The sequence below is a fragment of the Equus przewalskii genome, chromosome 1, assembly GCF_037783145.1.
Source record: "Equus przewalskii isolate Varuska chromosome 1, EquPr2, whole genome shotgun sequence".
NCBI lineage: Eukaryota > Metazoa > Chordata > Mammalia > Perissodactyla > Equidae > Equus > Equus przewalskii.
This window is the reverse complement of record NC_091831.1, coordinates 25,311,422-25,328,745: the sequence shown is the minus strand read 5'-3', so window position 1 is coordinate 25,328,745 and position 17,324 is coordinate 25,311,422. Positions and strand designations below refer to the sequence as shown.

The window sequence follows — 17,324 nt, the reverse complement described above, 5'->3', positions numbered from 1 at the left end:
TTTATCTTTTTTTACCTCTCTGGAGCATTTGACACTATTGGAAAAAACATATCCATACCTGATACTCTCCCCTTTGGCAGTATTTTACTCTGAGTTTCATTTCTGGATCCCTTCCTTTGCCACCCTTTAAAAGATGACATCCCTAAGTTCTCCTTGCATTCTGCATGGTTCCTGCGTGATCTTATCCTTCTCTTTATATTGATGACTTCTATATCCACAGCCCCAGCCCATATCTCTCCAATGAACTCTGGACTATATGTCCAATTGCCTATCTGAAGTACATCCTCTTAAGGTCCCATTTAAAAACTCAGAAATGAGCTCATAGTCTCTACCTTATATTTCTTATATCTTATCCTTCTTCCATGTTTATGTACATACTCCATTTATTTATTCAATACACTTTTTTGGATGTCTACTGTGTGCTAGATACCATGGTAAGTACTAGAAATAAAGTGATAAATATGAAAGACATAGTGTCTGCCCTCTGCGAATGTACAGTCTAATGAGAGAGACATTCAAACAAATATTTATACAAGTGATTATTTAATTGTGATTGTAATGAACACTGTAAAAAAAACCAGAGAATTTTGTAAGTCAGATACCTGAGATGCTAAAGACATGTCCTTCTGCGTTATTCCCTGTACGTTCTACCTCCTTAATATCTCACCAGTCCAGTTCGTAGGATTCTCATGGAAAACCTACTTCCTTAGTTCAGGCCCTCATGTGTTACTACCTAGATTGTTGCAGTCACCTTTGAAGGCTTCCTCCCTGCCCTACTTAAATCCAGTCTTCACACTGCTCCCACAATGAACGTGACCATGCAATGAAGCTGATTTTCTCCAATCAAATCTCTGCAGTGATCAGCTCTAGTCCTCCCTTTCCCCTGCCTAAAGTCTTGTGATAGCTTTTTACTTCCTTCTGGGTAAAACTCAGGTGTGCCTTACAGACCCCTTGTGATGTGGCCACTCCCTTTCTTCTCCTCCCTCAGAGGAAAACTGCTTTAAAGCTATTCCAAGTTCCATGCATTTCCTTGAAGGCTCCAGCCTCTCTCTCACCTATAAGCCTTTGTACTCCTAACACCATTTTCAGAACTCCTATTGCAGTACTTAGTCAAATTCACAAAAGACCACAAGAGTAGGTGATGTCTCCACCACCAGGTGGGCATCTTCTTGAGGTCAGCTTCTACACTTTGTTCCTCTGTATTTCTCTTATAATGTTTGGCACATGACAAATGCTGAAGAGCATGGGAGTTTCTGTAATGAGTGAAGTTATGTTAGGCCAAGATTACAAGAAAATGTTTCAAGAACAGGGAAATATTTTCACCATTGTTCACCTAGGAATTCACAAGTTTAAGTTTTGAGAAGGCAACTATGATTCTCCCAAATTACTGTGTTGTCAGGCACTCTCCTATGAGGGTATGGGGAAGTGTTATTTATCATTGTTTTCCAAATAAAAACATATTTATGGTTATGTCTCATACTCTCCAAATTCCAGGTTTAGTAAAATCTCAATGAGGATTTGCTCTTACTGCATTTTACCTCCTTCAGTTTCTTTCTTCATCATCAATCAGATCTCTTTCATGCATGTTCTCAGGACTAGCAAGGTTGTCTTAATAAGGAGGTGACGCAAGCTTTGGAATAAGATTGAGGTAGCAAGATTCAAGAAATAAGCTTTATTATCATTCAAATTCCTATTGAACCAATTTTAACTATTAATGATTTTCCTTGTTCTTGAAGGCTTGATATTCTGGTTATTATTAATTGACTCCTAGTCTACTGTAAGACCTATTTGGAGAGACACATAGTTCAGAACTTTTCAAAGAGTGATGCCCAGACTGCATACTCCACAATCATCTGGAGGGCTTGTTCTGATGGTAGTATCTAGGGCTCCACATCAGACACACTGAATCAGAATCTCAGCGGTGGGACTTACGAGTCTGCATACTGTTAAGATCTCCAAGTCATTTTGATGCACTCTAAAGATAAACCCCCATTGCTATGGAGTTTATTGTTTTCATTCACATAGTGATGAGTTTAAATCTTAGTAATATCCTTTATTAGCTAAGTGGCTTTGGCAAATTAAGGATTTCTCAAGCAGACATCCCAGAATCCTAGATGCCAGAGAGCCTCATTCCACCTCAGGGCCTGGAGTACCTCCTCACCAGGTGACACAGTCCCAGCGCAGCTCTAAACTTAGATGCACTCACAGCAAGTCTGGCAGGATTAGTCCTGACCATGCCCTAGTGTTTTAAGTTGGTTTGTTCCACTTCTTTTACATTAGTTTAGTCTGAAATAACTTAACTCATTCATTTTTATGACCAAAACATCTGGGAAAAGCCAGGCATTTCTATTGCATTTTTAACAGGGTAAGTGGATTTAATCCGTATTTCCTGCAGCTGCTATTTCCCCACCTACTGGGTTCTTGGGCTTTCATTCCACACCAACACAGCACGATTTCATCACATGGTTTTTAAGAGTAAGCCTTATTTCCATTTTCAAGCGGCTCCCCAGGAACCTGTAATTCTACAAGGTGTGTAAGCACAAATGAGCAAGTGGGATCTTAGTCAAGGTGACCTAGGGAGTTCAGGGCCAGAGGCTAACAGAGAATCTCCAATGAAAAGATCCAGAACTTGCTTTCTCACTTTCCCACCTCCTGGTTGTCCAAATCAAATGGACTTGCTCCTTTTAAAAATCATCCTAGAGGAGCTTTCCATGGTTCTGACATGATAGATGTTGCTGCCTCCTTTTTTTTGTTGAAACCATTTCTGGGAAACGGTGGTCAAATAAAGTACTGGCTGCATCCAGCCTGATTATTTTTATTTACTGTTGACTCCAATTGCTGTGTCCCTGCTACCAGTGCTCTCCACCACAGGGACGAGGGTGCCTCTCCTTCACTTTCCTGGGATACTACTCTTTGGCATATACATTTTTATAATTCTGCATTTGTTCAACTACTCCCATCTTGTCAAATGTTTATCCATGTCAATATTCACTCCTGACAGTGTAAGTTCATTCAGTGAGGACTTGAGTCTGTGATAATCTCTGTACAGTGCCTAGCCATGTATGCAAACTAGCTTTTGCAAGCTATTTTGAATTTGAACTATTAGATTTGATTTTGGAAATGATCCACTCCAGAAATACAAAGTCAAGGGACTTCAGGGACCAGGAAGTGACTTCAGGGACAAGGAAGTTAAAATTAATGTGTAATGTGTAATGTGTAAAGAATATTTGAATATGTGAGGCAGAGACTCCAATGAGTGCTGACTCCACATAAATGACTATATTTTCAGGTATTCGGTAGAGGATATGGCCACCCAAACATTAGTGATTCATATTCATTTCATGAGTCTTTGGTTTCCAACTTCTGATCTAGAGACTATATATCCAAATGGTTAGAAGCTAGCAGTGAGGTTAGAGTCATATCACAGAGGTTCAAAACCTGGTTCTGCCACTTATGAACTATGTAATCTGAAACAAGTTGGTGAACTTCTGTGTGCCCTAGTTTATTCCTCAGTAAAATGAGATTAATCATACTACTTCCATTATAGAATTATTTTGACTTTTAATTGAAATAATACTTTTAGATGACTTAGAATTGTGCCAAATATTAACTATTTTCATTGGTAGCACAACCTCCTCACTATTTTGGTGAGGAAATTGAAGCTCATGGAGACTGTTACATTCAACATTGTACAGCTGACTTATAGCAGAGCTTATATCATGAACCAGAAGGCTGAATTCCAAGTTGAGTGTCCTTACCTCTATATCCATGATTTTCAAATATTATTGTATTAGTAACAGAATCCCCCTCACCTTTCACTCATAAAACATTACACAGAACTTCAGTAGAAAACAGATTCATGTGATGCTGCTCTGGTTGAAACAGAGTTGAATGTCCAGAGCCCCACCCATTGGCTATGCCTCCATGCCACCCTTCTTGAAACCCCCATGACTCTGAATATTCCAAAGAAAAGTGTGGAAACTATTGCACTAAAAAGTTTGAAAATATAAATGAAGATCTAACAAAGGGATAGGCCTGTCTTCTTTGCAAGTGTCAGTTTCCTCTTGCAAGGCTGAATGTCTCCGTTAGCACCAACACTAACTTTCAGATATAAAAATAAAAAATGAAAGTTGATGAATCCCTTGAAGCCATGGAAAAGGATACCCACCAAAGCCCTTTATACCCATCTTACTGTTGCTTAGCAAGGAACAGAAATCATGACACTTATAATTTATACCCTTGGTCCGACACAGAATTGTTTAACATTGCCTATAACTCAAGCTTCTTCTCAACCATTTTGTAAGTCATTATAATTACTCTGGGTCCCGATGGGCAGGGAGATGCGGATATCTGCTGCCCTACAGACCTGCTGTCTTCTTACAGGACATGCACATCATCAGTACCGATGAGAACCAAGTGTTTGCAGCAGTCCAAGAATGGAACCAGAACGACACATACAACCTCTACATCTCAGACACCCGTGGTATCTACTTCACCTTGGCCATGGAGAACATTAAGAGCAGCCGAGGTCTAATGGGAAACATCATTATTGAGCTGTATGAGGTATGTAGCCTGCACTTGGATCTGCCTCTCTTTTTCATGAGTGTTAATGGTAAAAACGCAAGCGTTGGAGTCACATAGTCCTGGGTTCAGATCTCAACTGTACCACTTAGCAATTGTGTGACTTTGGACAAAGAACTTAATGTCTTTTTGCTTCAATTCATTCACCTGTAAAATGGGAATAAAATATTTACCTAAGGATATTGTTGTGAGAATAAGAGATAATGTATATAAAGCAACTAGTGTGCTGGTTGACTCAATCAACTCTCAGCGAATGGCAGCTAGAGTCGGTGTTCTTGTATGTATGAGCATGATTACAAGCCAGACATGAAGATACCTGGCCTAGATGTGATCTCATAAGTCCCTTTTTCAACTGTATGCTGCTTCTTATGGACTCTTAAGTTATTTGGAAAATCATGTTTTATGAACAAATTTTATAGGAAAAGAAAAGTGAATATCAGTGCTGAGCATGAAGGTTTCCCTAAAATGCCACCAGATGCCACCGTCTTGGTATGGTGAAGAACTGGCCTTGACTTATATTGAGGTGTTACTGTTTTTAATGTGATCGCCTTACTGAGTTTTCACTTATATTGAGGTTTTGTTTTTAAATGTGATCATGAGTTAAAGAATAATTTATCTAGGAAACCAAGTGACTCTACATAGGAATGAGAGAAAAACTAATTGTTTCAGTGATCCTAAGGATGTAGTGCTTTTTAATACATCGAGTGACAGTGTGTGACCATTGACAGCCCTGGCCACAGTGAGGGCACATGACTGACCACCTCACTGTGATGGACAGATTTGAGCAAAGAAAGTGTGTCTCCTTATCCAAGATTCACTAATGACTGGTGGTCAAACTCACACAGGCTGTGCTGGTTGAGGTCATTCATTCGTGGAAGGACAAGTTGTCTGTTGTGAGTGGTAACCTCAGATGGCTTGGGTGAGATGATCCCTTGTGAGTTTTCCTCTTTGAGAAGTGGGAGTGGTTTTCAGAACAGAGAGGTCAGTGCCTGGCTTTCTGCTTTATACAGTTGTCTTTTCTGAGCAGTGCCTGTCAAAGTTCCAGCATCCATACGCTGGTATCTAACTTGGCTGCTCAGTTACTGAGAGTGGTAGAAACATTTAAGATTCCAGTTATTTTAATAGGTAGAAAGAGGATTACACAAAGGCGAACGGAAGTACATTAAAAAAAATAGAAGTGGATGTTGCTGGTTATAAAACAAAATCAGTAGAACTATCCTGATTTCCTAGGAGATAGTTGACAAGTTCTGAAATAGTTCCTTTAACAACAAGGTCTCAGTTTGGGAAATGTCCTAGATTTCTTCCTAGAGTTGTGAAGACTGGTAGAGATAACCAAGGGGTGTAAATGGTTTTGGGAAGCTTACATCTCCATGTCTCTAATTATGCCAGGAAACAGAAATATACCTTTGTTGCTGGGCAGTATGTCACATCTCCTGGCAAGGTTTGGATGAATGTTCCCAGGACTGAACGTTGCCATTCCAACCAAGTTCCTGTTTGTATAAGTGAGGCTATAGAGATAATGGCACTATTCATGCTCCTGTGGTCAGATCCCAAATAGGAGAGTGTAGAGATTGCTGCAGATGACCTTTCAGTTGAGAAATCCCTCTGTCTCTGACCCCACTGATACAGTGGATGAGTTTGCCACAGTGCTGTTCCTTTTCTAAGAAAGGGAGTCTGAAACTCCTTGGTCACTTAGAACACTGAGACACTGTGATCCAAAGTGGAGCATAAATCAAAATGAAGAATGTGCCTAGATACGTGTAATTTTTTTTCTTCTTGCTGAAGTCGGTCTTGCATTTTCAATCTTGTTGGAGAAAAAAATGCATGGTGTCATTGCATCTGTAGAGAAGCAAGATGTACCAGGCAAGGCAAATTCTCTAAAACAAGCACTGTAGAGCTCATTCTCCATTCAATTTTATCAGGGTTGATTGTGCCCCTATGTTGTGTTCAAGCCCATGAGGAAGGCAATGGTTCTTACCATCAGGGAGCTTGCAGTCTAGCTTGTTGGGCTTTGAGGGGGTCAATAAACAAAGTTCCTCTTTTATCTGCCAAGATTGCAACCAACTGAGACAGAGACAAATGGTGAGACAAGTGGAGAGCAAATGTCAGCTTTATTGCCTTTTTAACTTATGTAGGAGGAAGTGGGTTTGTTAATGCTGCGCCCAGAATTGGACTCATCCATCCAGTCACTGGAAGAAATAGAAAATGACAATCTCTACTCTGGAAACCTGTCCCTATGACACCATAGCACTGAGATACAGAGGATATGATCTTTGCAGGCAGATCCCAAAAATACTGGAGATGGAGAGGAGCTATACCTGCCTAGTTCTTTTTCTCAATGTTACCAATCTGATGAGTCTTTTCACTCTGGGGTGGAAGAAGGGAAGAAGTGGAAGGCATTCCAAATGTCAAGAATGGCATGAGCCAAGAATTGGACAGGTGGTGTAGATTTGTGTGACTATGAGCCAGTCAGTCTAATTGTGTAAGATAGATGCTTATCAAGTATAGGAATAAGTGCTGGATAAGTAGTTGGAGTTCAGATTCTAGAAGGAATTTAATACCAAGGGAATAAATTGGATCCTGACGTAATCTAGACCCATGACCATATTGAAAGTTTTTAGAGGGCGATACTGTTTTGCACCTGGAGATACATTCTGTGATTTGGAGATAAAGCTCAATTTAATTAGTCTCTAGGAGTCATTAGACTTTAACCTTATTCAGTGGATATTCTCATAGAAACTGAGATTGTGTACCATATGGCCACTTAGCAAAGAGACTATAATTTTTCTGGACTCTGAATGCCCTTGAGTAAAGCAGCTGGGAAAACCAGTAAGCTTTCACATTCAATTCAGCTAAATTAACACACTTTCTTGGAGTGTATTTTGTTTGATGAGATGAGGCTGGTGCATGAGACTCACAAGCTACTGGAAAGATATAAGAGTGACTATTTACCCTAATAGTGATCACGGTCTAACTTGGATTAGAGGTGCAATTCTCCCATATTGTGGGATCACTAAGCAGGAAGGTTAGTTCTACCTTGAGGAATTTGGGAAGACTTGTAGATGAGTTGGCTTAATAGGGGAATTATTGGAGACTGGGAAAAAGGCATGCCTGGTGGAGTTCCAGCATGAAAAGAAAACCAGAGTCTGATGAGTAGAGGTCCATTTTTGTGAAATGTTGAGTGACCTTGAGAAATAGTGGGGATAAAGACTATAAAGATACTAGTGAAGAGGTTGACTGAAAAGTTGGCATTTATTCTCTGTGAAAGTACTTCTCTATGTTTTTCTCCTTTGTCTACATATCTAGCAAATGATATGTGCATGCATGATGCAGTTCTCTGTGCAAGTTAATGTGTAACTTTAAATTATAATGTAATAGGATACTACATCTATTTTCACTTTTCTGAAATGCCAGGGATGCCTTTAGGTAACGTGGATGTGAGGTGGCTGGGACTGACCATGGTCACTTAAAACTACTGATGTGTCACTCCATCTTCCACGTGGACCTCTCAAGTGCCTCTTCTTTACATTGGGAAGGGGACAGAGAAAGTGAGAACTTATTTGAGAATTCACCTTGCAGGTCTTGGCACTGAGAGACCTTGGATACCAATGGGGATCAACCCCCTGAACTCTCTAAAACCTAGTAAGGTGGAGACATGGTCTGTTTCCCGGTCTGTTGGAGCAGTCTCCTGCTGTACAGAGAGTCACTTGCTTGTTCTCTCTTCAATCCTTGCTTCAAAGTACAATATCATCGTGGCTGTAATTACTAATCAGGGGAGAACATAATTCTTTCTTCCTTTTTTTTGAGAAGAAGATTGGCCCTGAGCTAACATCTCCCCTATTTTGTGTGGGATGCTGCCACAATGTGGCTTGATGGGTGGTGCTAGGTCCATGCCCAGGATCCGCACCATCAAACCCCAGGCCACCAAAGCAGAGTGTGCAAACTTAACCACTACACCACTGGGCTTGGCCCACAAGAATGTAATTCTTGAAAGTCAAGTAATAATCTCTTCTTTAAGATGTCAGAGCCCACTCTATCAAAACAAGGCTGGTGTTAACGGTGAGTATAGTCCATCATGTGTGCTCATCATGATTCCTCTGACACATTTCATATAGAGCTCTGTTGGGGTGCCTCCACATCCTAACTATAAATGACATTTCTTCCTAGTTGCTCCCTACTGATACATCAAGAAACAAATATTCTTTTGAACACCCTCAGTTATGTTACAGACACATGCTCTGAACTGCTGATCTGAAGGGTTTTCGTCAATGCTTTCCTGGATATTAAGCACCCAATTTGTAACTCCTTATAATAATAGCAGCAGCATACCAGGCAATGTCTTAGATCAGCATCATTGAATAAATATATAATGCAAGCAACATACACACTTCTAAATTTTCTACTACCCACGTTAAAAAAGTAAAAAGAAACAAGTGAAGTTAATTGTAATCATACAATTTATTTAACCAAAATATCATTTCAGTATATACTAAATACAAAAAATTACTAATGAGATATTTTATATTTTTTCAATACTAAGTCTACAAAATCCCAGGTGTATTTTACACTTCCCACACGTCTCAATTCATGTGCTAATTTTCATCAGAAATACCCGATCACCATTTACATTTCATAAAATTTACAGTAGAAAAAGTGGATTCACACGCCCAAATTATTCCAAACATACTTAAAAGTTTGCCAATAACTAAATCAGGTATCATTTTTAAAATTTAAGTTTAAATTGGTTAAAATTAAATAAAATTACAAATCAATTTTGTAGTCCCATTGGCCACATTTCAAGTGCTCAGTAGTCATATGTGGCTAGTGGCTATGGTATTGTACTGCATAAACAATTTATAGGTTTTTTCTTATTATCTATTGTAATATCTCCTTGTGGTAGGTATCATTCCCCATTGTGCCTATAAGAGTACAGAGATGCAGAGTTTAGTAACTTAGCTCAGATCACACAGCTAGTAAATGGTAGTTCTACATTTGAATGAACCCATGTCTATTTTACTAAAAAGTTCAGGCTCTTCCCACTATGCATTTGTTTCCACGTTAATTTTTTTCTTGAAGTATAATCTATATGCAGTCAAATTTACCCATTTTGGTATACAGTTCTATAAGTTTTGACAGGGGTATACAGTTGTTTAATTACCCCCATAAACAAGATATAGAACTGTTCTGTTACCCCAAAAATATTCCTTCTTATAACTCTTTTATAGTCAATCCTCCTCCCCACCAAAGTCACTGGCAATCACCAGTCTGATCTCTCTCTCTCTGCAATTTTGCCTTTTCTAGAGTGTCATCTGGATGGAATCCTTCAGTAGACAGTGTTTTGAATCTGGCTTCTTTCGCTTAGAATAATGCATTTGAGATTCACCCATGTTGTTGAGCATCAATAGATGTTCCTTTTTATTGCTGAGTAGCATTCCATTGTGTGAATGTACCATAGTTTGTCTACTCATTCACCAGCTGAAGGACCTTTAAGTTATTTTCAGTTTTGTATGATTATGACTAAAACTTCTATAAACATTCACATGAGCACAAGTTTTTATTTTTCATGGATAAATGCCTAGGAGTAGAATTGCTGGGTTGAATGTGGGTGTATGTTTGTAAAAAGCCACCGAAGTATTTCTAAAGTGGCAATTTCATTTTGCATCCCCACCAAAGATGGATGGGAGTTCCAGTTGCTTCACATCTTCCTCACTGCTTGGCATTAGCAGTTGTGTATGTGCGTGTGTATAGCCGTTCTGATAGGGGCCTCGTGGTACCTCATTGTGGGTATAATTTGAAACTCCTAATGAGTAATCAGGTTGACTCCACTATACTTAGAAGGATAAAATGCAACTCTCTGAGCGGTCCTTAGTGCTCCGGTCTCTTTGCTCATCTTATTGACATTTCCTTGCTTCCTTCTAGTGCTTGCCCTCTACCTTCTGCTTTACTGTAACCTTAGCTGACTCATCTTTGGCAAGATGGACAGCCGCTCATAGACTCCACAGGGACGTTTTTCCCAAATGACCTTCGTCGGCCCCTCCCCACAGGCCCGACTCTAGGGACAGCCCAAGGAAGACCATAGTAATTGCTTTTCTCAGTGGAGCCCTGGCTTCCTTATCCTGAGGGCTCAGGCAAGTGAGCGACAGATGACTGTGCCACCTGGACTCAGTGCTCTGCCAATGGGCCACTGTCAGCTTCCCTTTACAATTCAAATTGATTCCCTGGGGGAAGGTGGGCCATGAAGACCTGACACCTTGTACTACCCTCTGCTGTGGGCACCAAGCTGGTATCCTTCTCCTTGAACTGCTGGGGCCAAGGACAGCAGCCATGCTTCTGAGTTCGAGCAACAGTGGGAGGAAGCATGTTTAAAGTTCATTAGATGCAGTATACCTCCTTGGATGGAGAAGAGTTAAAATATGTGTCTCATTTTCCAATTCCTTTACATTGTATATAGCGAGTAAGGATAAGTAGTGTTTCCTGATATTTTTGTGTCAGAGACATATATGTACCTACGTGTGTACACATACATGCATATATGGGTATGGGTCTACCAGGCTCAGTATAGATGTATTTCGTACTTGGTTGCAGTCAAAAAGTTTGCAAGCTCTTGGCCTAGGGTACACAAAAGCAAAGTGCCCTCCAAACTTATAGTCCATTTTATGCAAGATATGGAGCCAAGAAGCAATTCAGTAATAATGTAAGGGATTTGAACAATCCACATACAAATGGGAAGTGTTCCCGTTCTTTTAGATAGGAGGGAGATTTCTGTGGCTTTATGTGTAACTGCAGGAGAAACACCTTCAGAGCTGCAGATGGGTTTCCTGAAAATCTCTCCTTCCTATGTATTTTCAGCCCCCATTCTCCTGATTTTGCCCTCAGAATATGTGGGGCACACAGAAAATGCCCATCCAGGTGGTAGGAAAATATGGTCGTGACCATTCCATTTACTGAACATGCTCATCCAGAAGACAAGAGGTGGCTGAATGGCTAGCAATTCATGCTGTAGTGCATCAAACTAGGAGGCAGGGCATGGAAGTGACAGGAGTCCTGCAAGAGAAGATTCAGGAGTCTGTCTGACCTGTATATTTTCTTTCAGGAAGTGAATAGTAAGTGGGTACCCATTGGAGGGGAGCCAGCTGGCTTGGGGGAGAGAGTTCTCTGGAATCATTACTCTGTGGTCCAGCAGAAAAGGCACCAGCTCTGCACGAGAGAATACCAAAAGGCCTCCATCAGGCAGAAGGTTCTAAAGAAACATTCCATTCTCTGTGAGGCATAATTAGCCATCAGGTTTAAGAGAAACATCTTTGCAGCTGATTTTAAAGACTGAGGTGATCTGAGGGCCTCATAGCCCCTCGATGAGCATATAAGATGCCAGCCTTCCTAAAGTGGCACTGACTTTAAGCAGCTAGGGCAGGGAGGGTATGTCTCTGGAAGGGCATAACTCTGCCACCACTGCCCATCTCCTGCCTTGGCTTCTCTCTTTACCCACCCTCTGCTCAAATGAGGAATCCAATCAATTCCGTTGTTGGCTGTTTGTCAAATTCCCCTGGTGGTGTCCTTCCCAGATAATTCTGTTCTCCTTCTGACATACTCCGTCCATTTGTTTGTTGTTTGCTTTCATTTTGGTTGGCATTCTCTTTCAAGGCCAGTCAGGTTACCAAAAAAAAAAACCTTCTTATTTCATCACCTAAATTATGTCATTAAAAAAATAAAAAAGCTCCTTCTGTGGAATCCTTTCCCACTGGCATTCTCTTAGAGCTGCAGCAAACCTCACTTAACCATGATTCTCACAGAAAGAGGGATAAATACAATTAAAATTTTGAGATATCTATTATCCAGAAAATCTGCCATTCAACCTCTTGTTTATATGTATTTGAACTATTTGAATTATCTTTCAGCTTTGAAACATGCTGCAATTGTACAAGAAGTTGAGGGAACTTTTCTTTGACATAGGGTATTGTCATTCTCAATATCTGTTCTTGTGGCCCACAACATAGACATAGAAGGAATAAAAGTTTATTTCAAGGGGCTGGCCCCGTGGTCGAGTGGTTAAGTTCGCGAGCTCCACTGCAGGCGGCCCAGTGTTTTGTCAGTTCGAATCCTGGGTGCGGACATGGCACTGCTCATCAAACCATGCTGAGGCAGCATCCCACATGTCACAACTAAAAGGACCCACAACTAAGAATATACAACTACATACCAGGGGGCTTTCGGGGGAAAAAGGAAGAAAAAAAAAAGTTCGTGTCAAATATGTACTCACTCCAGAACCTTCTGGATCATCAGTCTCTTTTAATCCTCTAGCTACTTGTTGTGTGGTAATGCTCTTCTCCCTGTAAAATATCAAGAGTGTGCAAATCCCAATATATCAGGAACTCTGGCAAGAGAGCTCTGCATTATTTCATGTGTCCATTGCCAGTCAACTGAGGAAAAAAGGAAGGGCAGGGTTTATTCTACCTATTTCAGTGACTGTTGGCTGAGACCCAAAGTTGATATGAGTTATCCAAAGTCACACAGTGTGCTAGTGACACAGCCAGAGATAGACACCAGGTTGTCAAACCGGGTCATCTGCTTGAAAATATTTACCTCACTCCTACTTGGGGTACCTGGACTTCCACCATTAAGAATTATACCTTGATGCCCTCAAAACCTGTCTATAAGCCCTCATTAGCAACAGTCCATGCTCTAGAAAAGAAGACTCCTTCACTTGTTATCAGCCACTTCTACCACAGAGGGAATGTTAATAGTTAATTAACCATAGATTCCATGGAACAAGGTTCAGAGGCATGTAAAGTGGGAAAACATAGATGGATAAGAGGGAAAGGGACATCTGGATTGGAGGATGGAGGGTGCAGAGATGAACTTAAACTTCTCTCAGACCACATGGCATATGGCATTTCCCACCGTGTGCTTCCTCTTCTCCTCTTTTGTATCCTGTGGAAAATGCTTGGGCTTCTCGAAGAGTAGAGGCATTTTGGCCCAACATGGTTCTCCATCTCTCACCCTTTTTCCTAGGTAGCAGGTATCAAAGGGATATTCCTGGCAAACAAGAAGGTGGATGACCAGGTGAAGACATACATCACTTACAACAAGGGCAGGGATTGGCGCCTGCTGCAAGCTCCAGACGTGGACCTGAGAGGAAGCCCAGTACACTGCCTGCTGGTCAGTTATCCAGTCTCGTGTGAGGTCCACAGGGCAGACTGGTTACCTGGGGATGCTGCGTCAGGGGCCTTCTTCCATCCAGGGGTCTTAGGATCTTGGCTGGTACTCGGCAGGGATTTCCTGCAACTCCCAGGGTGTTGACCTGTAGACTCAGACTGCCATATCACTTGGATGGAAAGTTCAGTTGAGTTCCACAGACTTTTACTGAGAAAATACTATGTTCTCCAAATCCCAGTAATAAAGAAACATTTAAGAGAAAGAGCTTGTGTTCAACGGTCCCAGACAGAACTCAGTAGGGGTAACACACCTGTTAACTGATGCTGATATGATCCAGTTTGATAAGTGCTTGATAGATGTCAAAGTAAGCAAAAGTTGCCATGGAAGCTCGGGAAAGGTCAGGCTGGTGTGTCCACATGGGACAGTCGTTAATCTATCAGCATTCCCAGGGCTCCTGCTGTATGAGATATTGGGTAGGCACTATGAGGACATGACGTATAAGACATTGTCTCTGCCCTCAGGTGCTGCAATTCTAGGTGGGGAGGGAAGACACATAATTAACAGTGAAAGCCTCTTAATGAAGACCTATGCAAGAAACTCTTCTAAGGTCCCAGAAATGGTTACGTTTCTCCTTAGCAAAAAAGTTGCCTTTTGCCACTTATTCAAAAAGATTTATTGACTACTTGTCACATTTTAGACATTATGTTAAAAACTGGGCATATAGTGGTAAATAGGGCAGATAGGGCCTTTCCCTTTTGTAGTTTTCAGTCCAACTCTGTGTTTTCTGCTTGGGGTACTAGGAAGGTCAGAGATAAATGGGTGCCTACTTCTAGGAGCTGGTCACAGCATGCATTTCTTTCCCCAAACCTTACCCATGGCTTCATCTTATTTTCCTTTGTCCCAATTTCATCACCTTATTTTTATTTATTATATAGGATACATTTCTACAAATCCCCAACCACTTTTAAGAATGATCTAATGAGGATAAATAAGTAAATTAATAAAGAACAGAAACTTAGATGAGTTTTAGATAATGACTTCAAACATTTTAAGTAAAATTATCAACAGGAACCACACACAAAACAAATAGAAATGGAGACAATCTGGTTAAAGAAGAGAGTAGAGGACCTGGAGACTGTTTCTCTTAGCTTCCCCTTTCATCCCTCCCAGTGACCCCTTAGCATTCCAAGAAGCAGAGTGTGATGGTCAGGATTAGATATGGGAGGAGGTCAGTGTCATCTTGTGGGAAGGGATGATTAGAGAGGCTTCATAAGCCAACCGTGAGCTGGACCATGATGGATAGGGTGAGGGTGAGGAAGAGAGGGGAAGGCCTACAATTGTGGTGGGAGCAATGAGAGGAACGAGCCTGCGAATGGTGCTCAGCGTAGCATCTGATACGAACATCCTGGCTATCTCAGGTAGAGATAACTCCTGCCCAAAACTAAGTATATGGCTCCCATGCAATACCTTGCTGTTTCTGGAAGATGAACATCTGGAAGCTCCATCTCTGGTAGGACAGGCGTGTATGTCAGGAGTTTCCTGGAATGAAGCTATTTTTTTCTGGTTCATTTTAGCCCTTCTGCTCCTTACACCTGCACTTGCAGATCTCTGAAAATCCATATTCCTCAGGAAGAATCTCTAGCAAGGAGACAGCCCCAGGACTTGTGGTGGCTACAGGTAAGGAGGACATTCCCTGGGCTTCTTCCTCACTGAGGGATTCTGGAATATGTTTATACTCTCTTTGGACTCATTTGAGTATCTGATGAAAGCTATGGGCACTCTCCCCAGCAAACAGGCGAGGTTAATTGGAACCCCAGGGCCAATCTAATAACTTAGGAAGAGAGCTCCATACACTTGTAACTTCTAGAGATGAATGTGTTGTCCTACACAGTCACAGAGTAGTCAACTGCCTATGCTTAGCAAGAAGCCAGAGCTCCTCTCAGAGTAAACAGACTGATCAGAAAGATTGTTTGTAATAGAGAATTCTCACTTTAAGAAAACATGATATGTGAACTTCCCAGCTCACCAAATATAAGTTGGGGTAGTTTTCTCTTTACACAGAGGATTCCTTGCATAGGGTTTCACCCCAGAGCTGTTTTTAATCAGGAGGTCTCTGGTGCATGTAAAGGTTTGTTTACACATGATTAACCACTTGGCTGAGAGCCTGGGGGAAAGGGCAGAAAAACTTAAGGTTGCATTGTTGGAACTACTGTCCACTGAACATCAATCAGAAGTGAAGATGAAGCAACTCTGAAATGAAAATGAAAGTCTCTGGGGGGATGTGCTCTGATTAGCATGCATTTGATTTACATACACCTTTTCAGGAATACATTGATGGCATAAAGCAAGGGAGGCTTCTAATCTTAGAAATTAGATCTCTGATGTTAGGCAGCTTTTTTCTAATGAAAGCAGATAAATTCACAGTGACTTTCTGAGATGGCACATTTTGTTTTCTCTCATCAACCCAAAGCTCTGGCCCCTGGAGTTACTGCTCTCTTAGACATGAATTCCTTCTCCAAGCCTCCAACTGCATGGACTTTCAAATATCACCAGTGAGCAACCACTCTAATCAGATTGACAGTCAGCGTAGTAGCCTTTTGGCATTTCAGTCAACTCCTCTCAACCCCACAGGGATCGGATCCACCATATTTAATACCACTGGCTTGAGGCAGCCAGGGTAGTGAGAGATGAGGGCAAGCTTTGTTGCTGTTCTCTTGGCTTTGGGAGGGGTTTCCACAGTCTAATCTACGTGAATTGGACTCCCAACTCTGGGACTGCTACAATCTCCGCCTCTCCTCAAGGTCTACAGGAGGCCTGGACTGGAGTAGAGGAAACACTGAAAAACAGTAATCAATAATAAAAGTTAATATTATTTAAATGCTAGTGATGTAGCCAGGCATTGTTCTAGGTGGCTTAAACGCTCTGAACGTCAGTGTTTTCATTGGCAAAGTGGGACTGGTAGTACTGACATAATAGAATTGAAAGATTAAATGAAGTAATGGATGTAAAGTGCTCAGAACAGTACCTAGCATGTATTGAATGCTCGATACATGTTACCTATTATCGTCATTAGTATTACAGAAATTTAAAACTGCTCTTCTTGCATCAGAAGAATATGATCTGCTCATCTCCTTCAATAGAATCTGTGGATAATGTGCATACACTAGCATGCACTGAATGAATGAATACACTCGGGAACCCTGTTGTCCTGCCTTCCAAGCTGAGTTCTGACACTTACTAGCCCTGTGAATTTGGCTTAGTTCTTTAACCGCCGAGTTTTATTTTCTTCACCTGTAAAACGGTTTTTTCTACCTTGTGAGCATTTTGTAGGAATTAGGGATAGAAAAATGTGTCTACAAGACCCAGCAAAGTGCTCAGAGCATAGAAAGGTGGGATTAGTAGTAGTTGTTATTACCTGTGACCAGCCCATGCCTCTCAATTAGTCTAACTGTAAGTTTATCAATCAACAAACACGCAGATATTAAAGATTTGTTTTTGAATTTTTTTGTCCTATATATCAGAATTGACTAATTCTTTTTTGTCTCTCATTTGTAACTCTTATAACTTTTTGCTGGACCGTGGGACATTGG

The 17,324-nt window shown here is 41.1% G+C and overlaps 1 protein-coding gene across 1 annotated transcript in view; it reads left to right on the top strand.

Moving 5' to 3' along the window:
* SORCS3 (sortilin related VPS10 domain containing receptor 3) overlaps nucleotides 1-17,324 on the top strand; it is a 566,960-nt gene that overhangs the window by 462,585 nt on the left and 87,051 nt on the right. Inside the window, exons 9-11 of the mRNA XM_070605236.1 lie at nucleotides 4,384-4,563; nucleotides 13,591-13,737; nucleotides 15,309-15,411. Of these exons, the coding sequence (XP_070461337.1) occupies nucleotides 4,384-4,563; nucleotides 13,591-13,737; nucleotides 15,309-15,411 (430 nt within the window). The remainder of the gene's footprint in view (nucleotides 1-4,383; nucleotides 4,564-13,590; nucleotides 13,738-15,308; nucleotides 15,412-17,324) is intronic.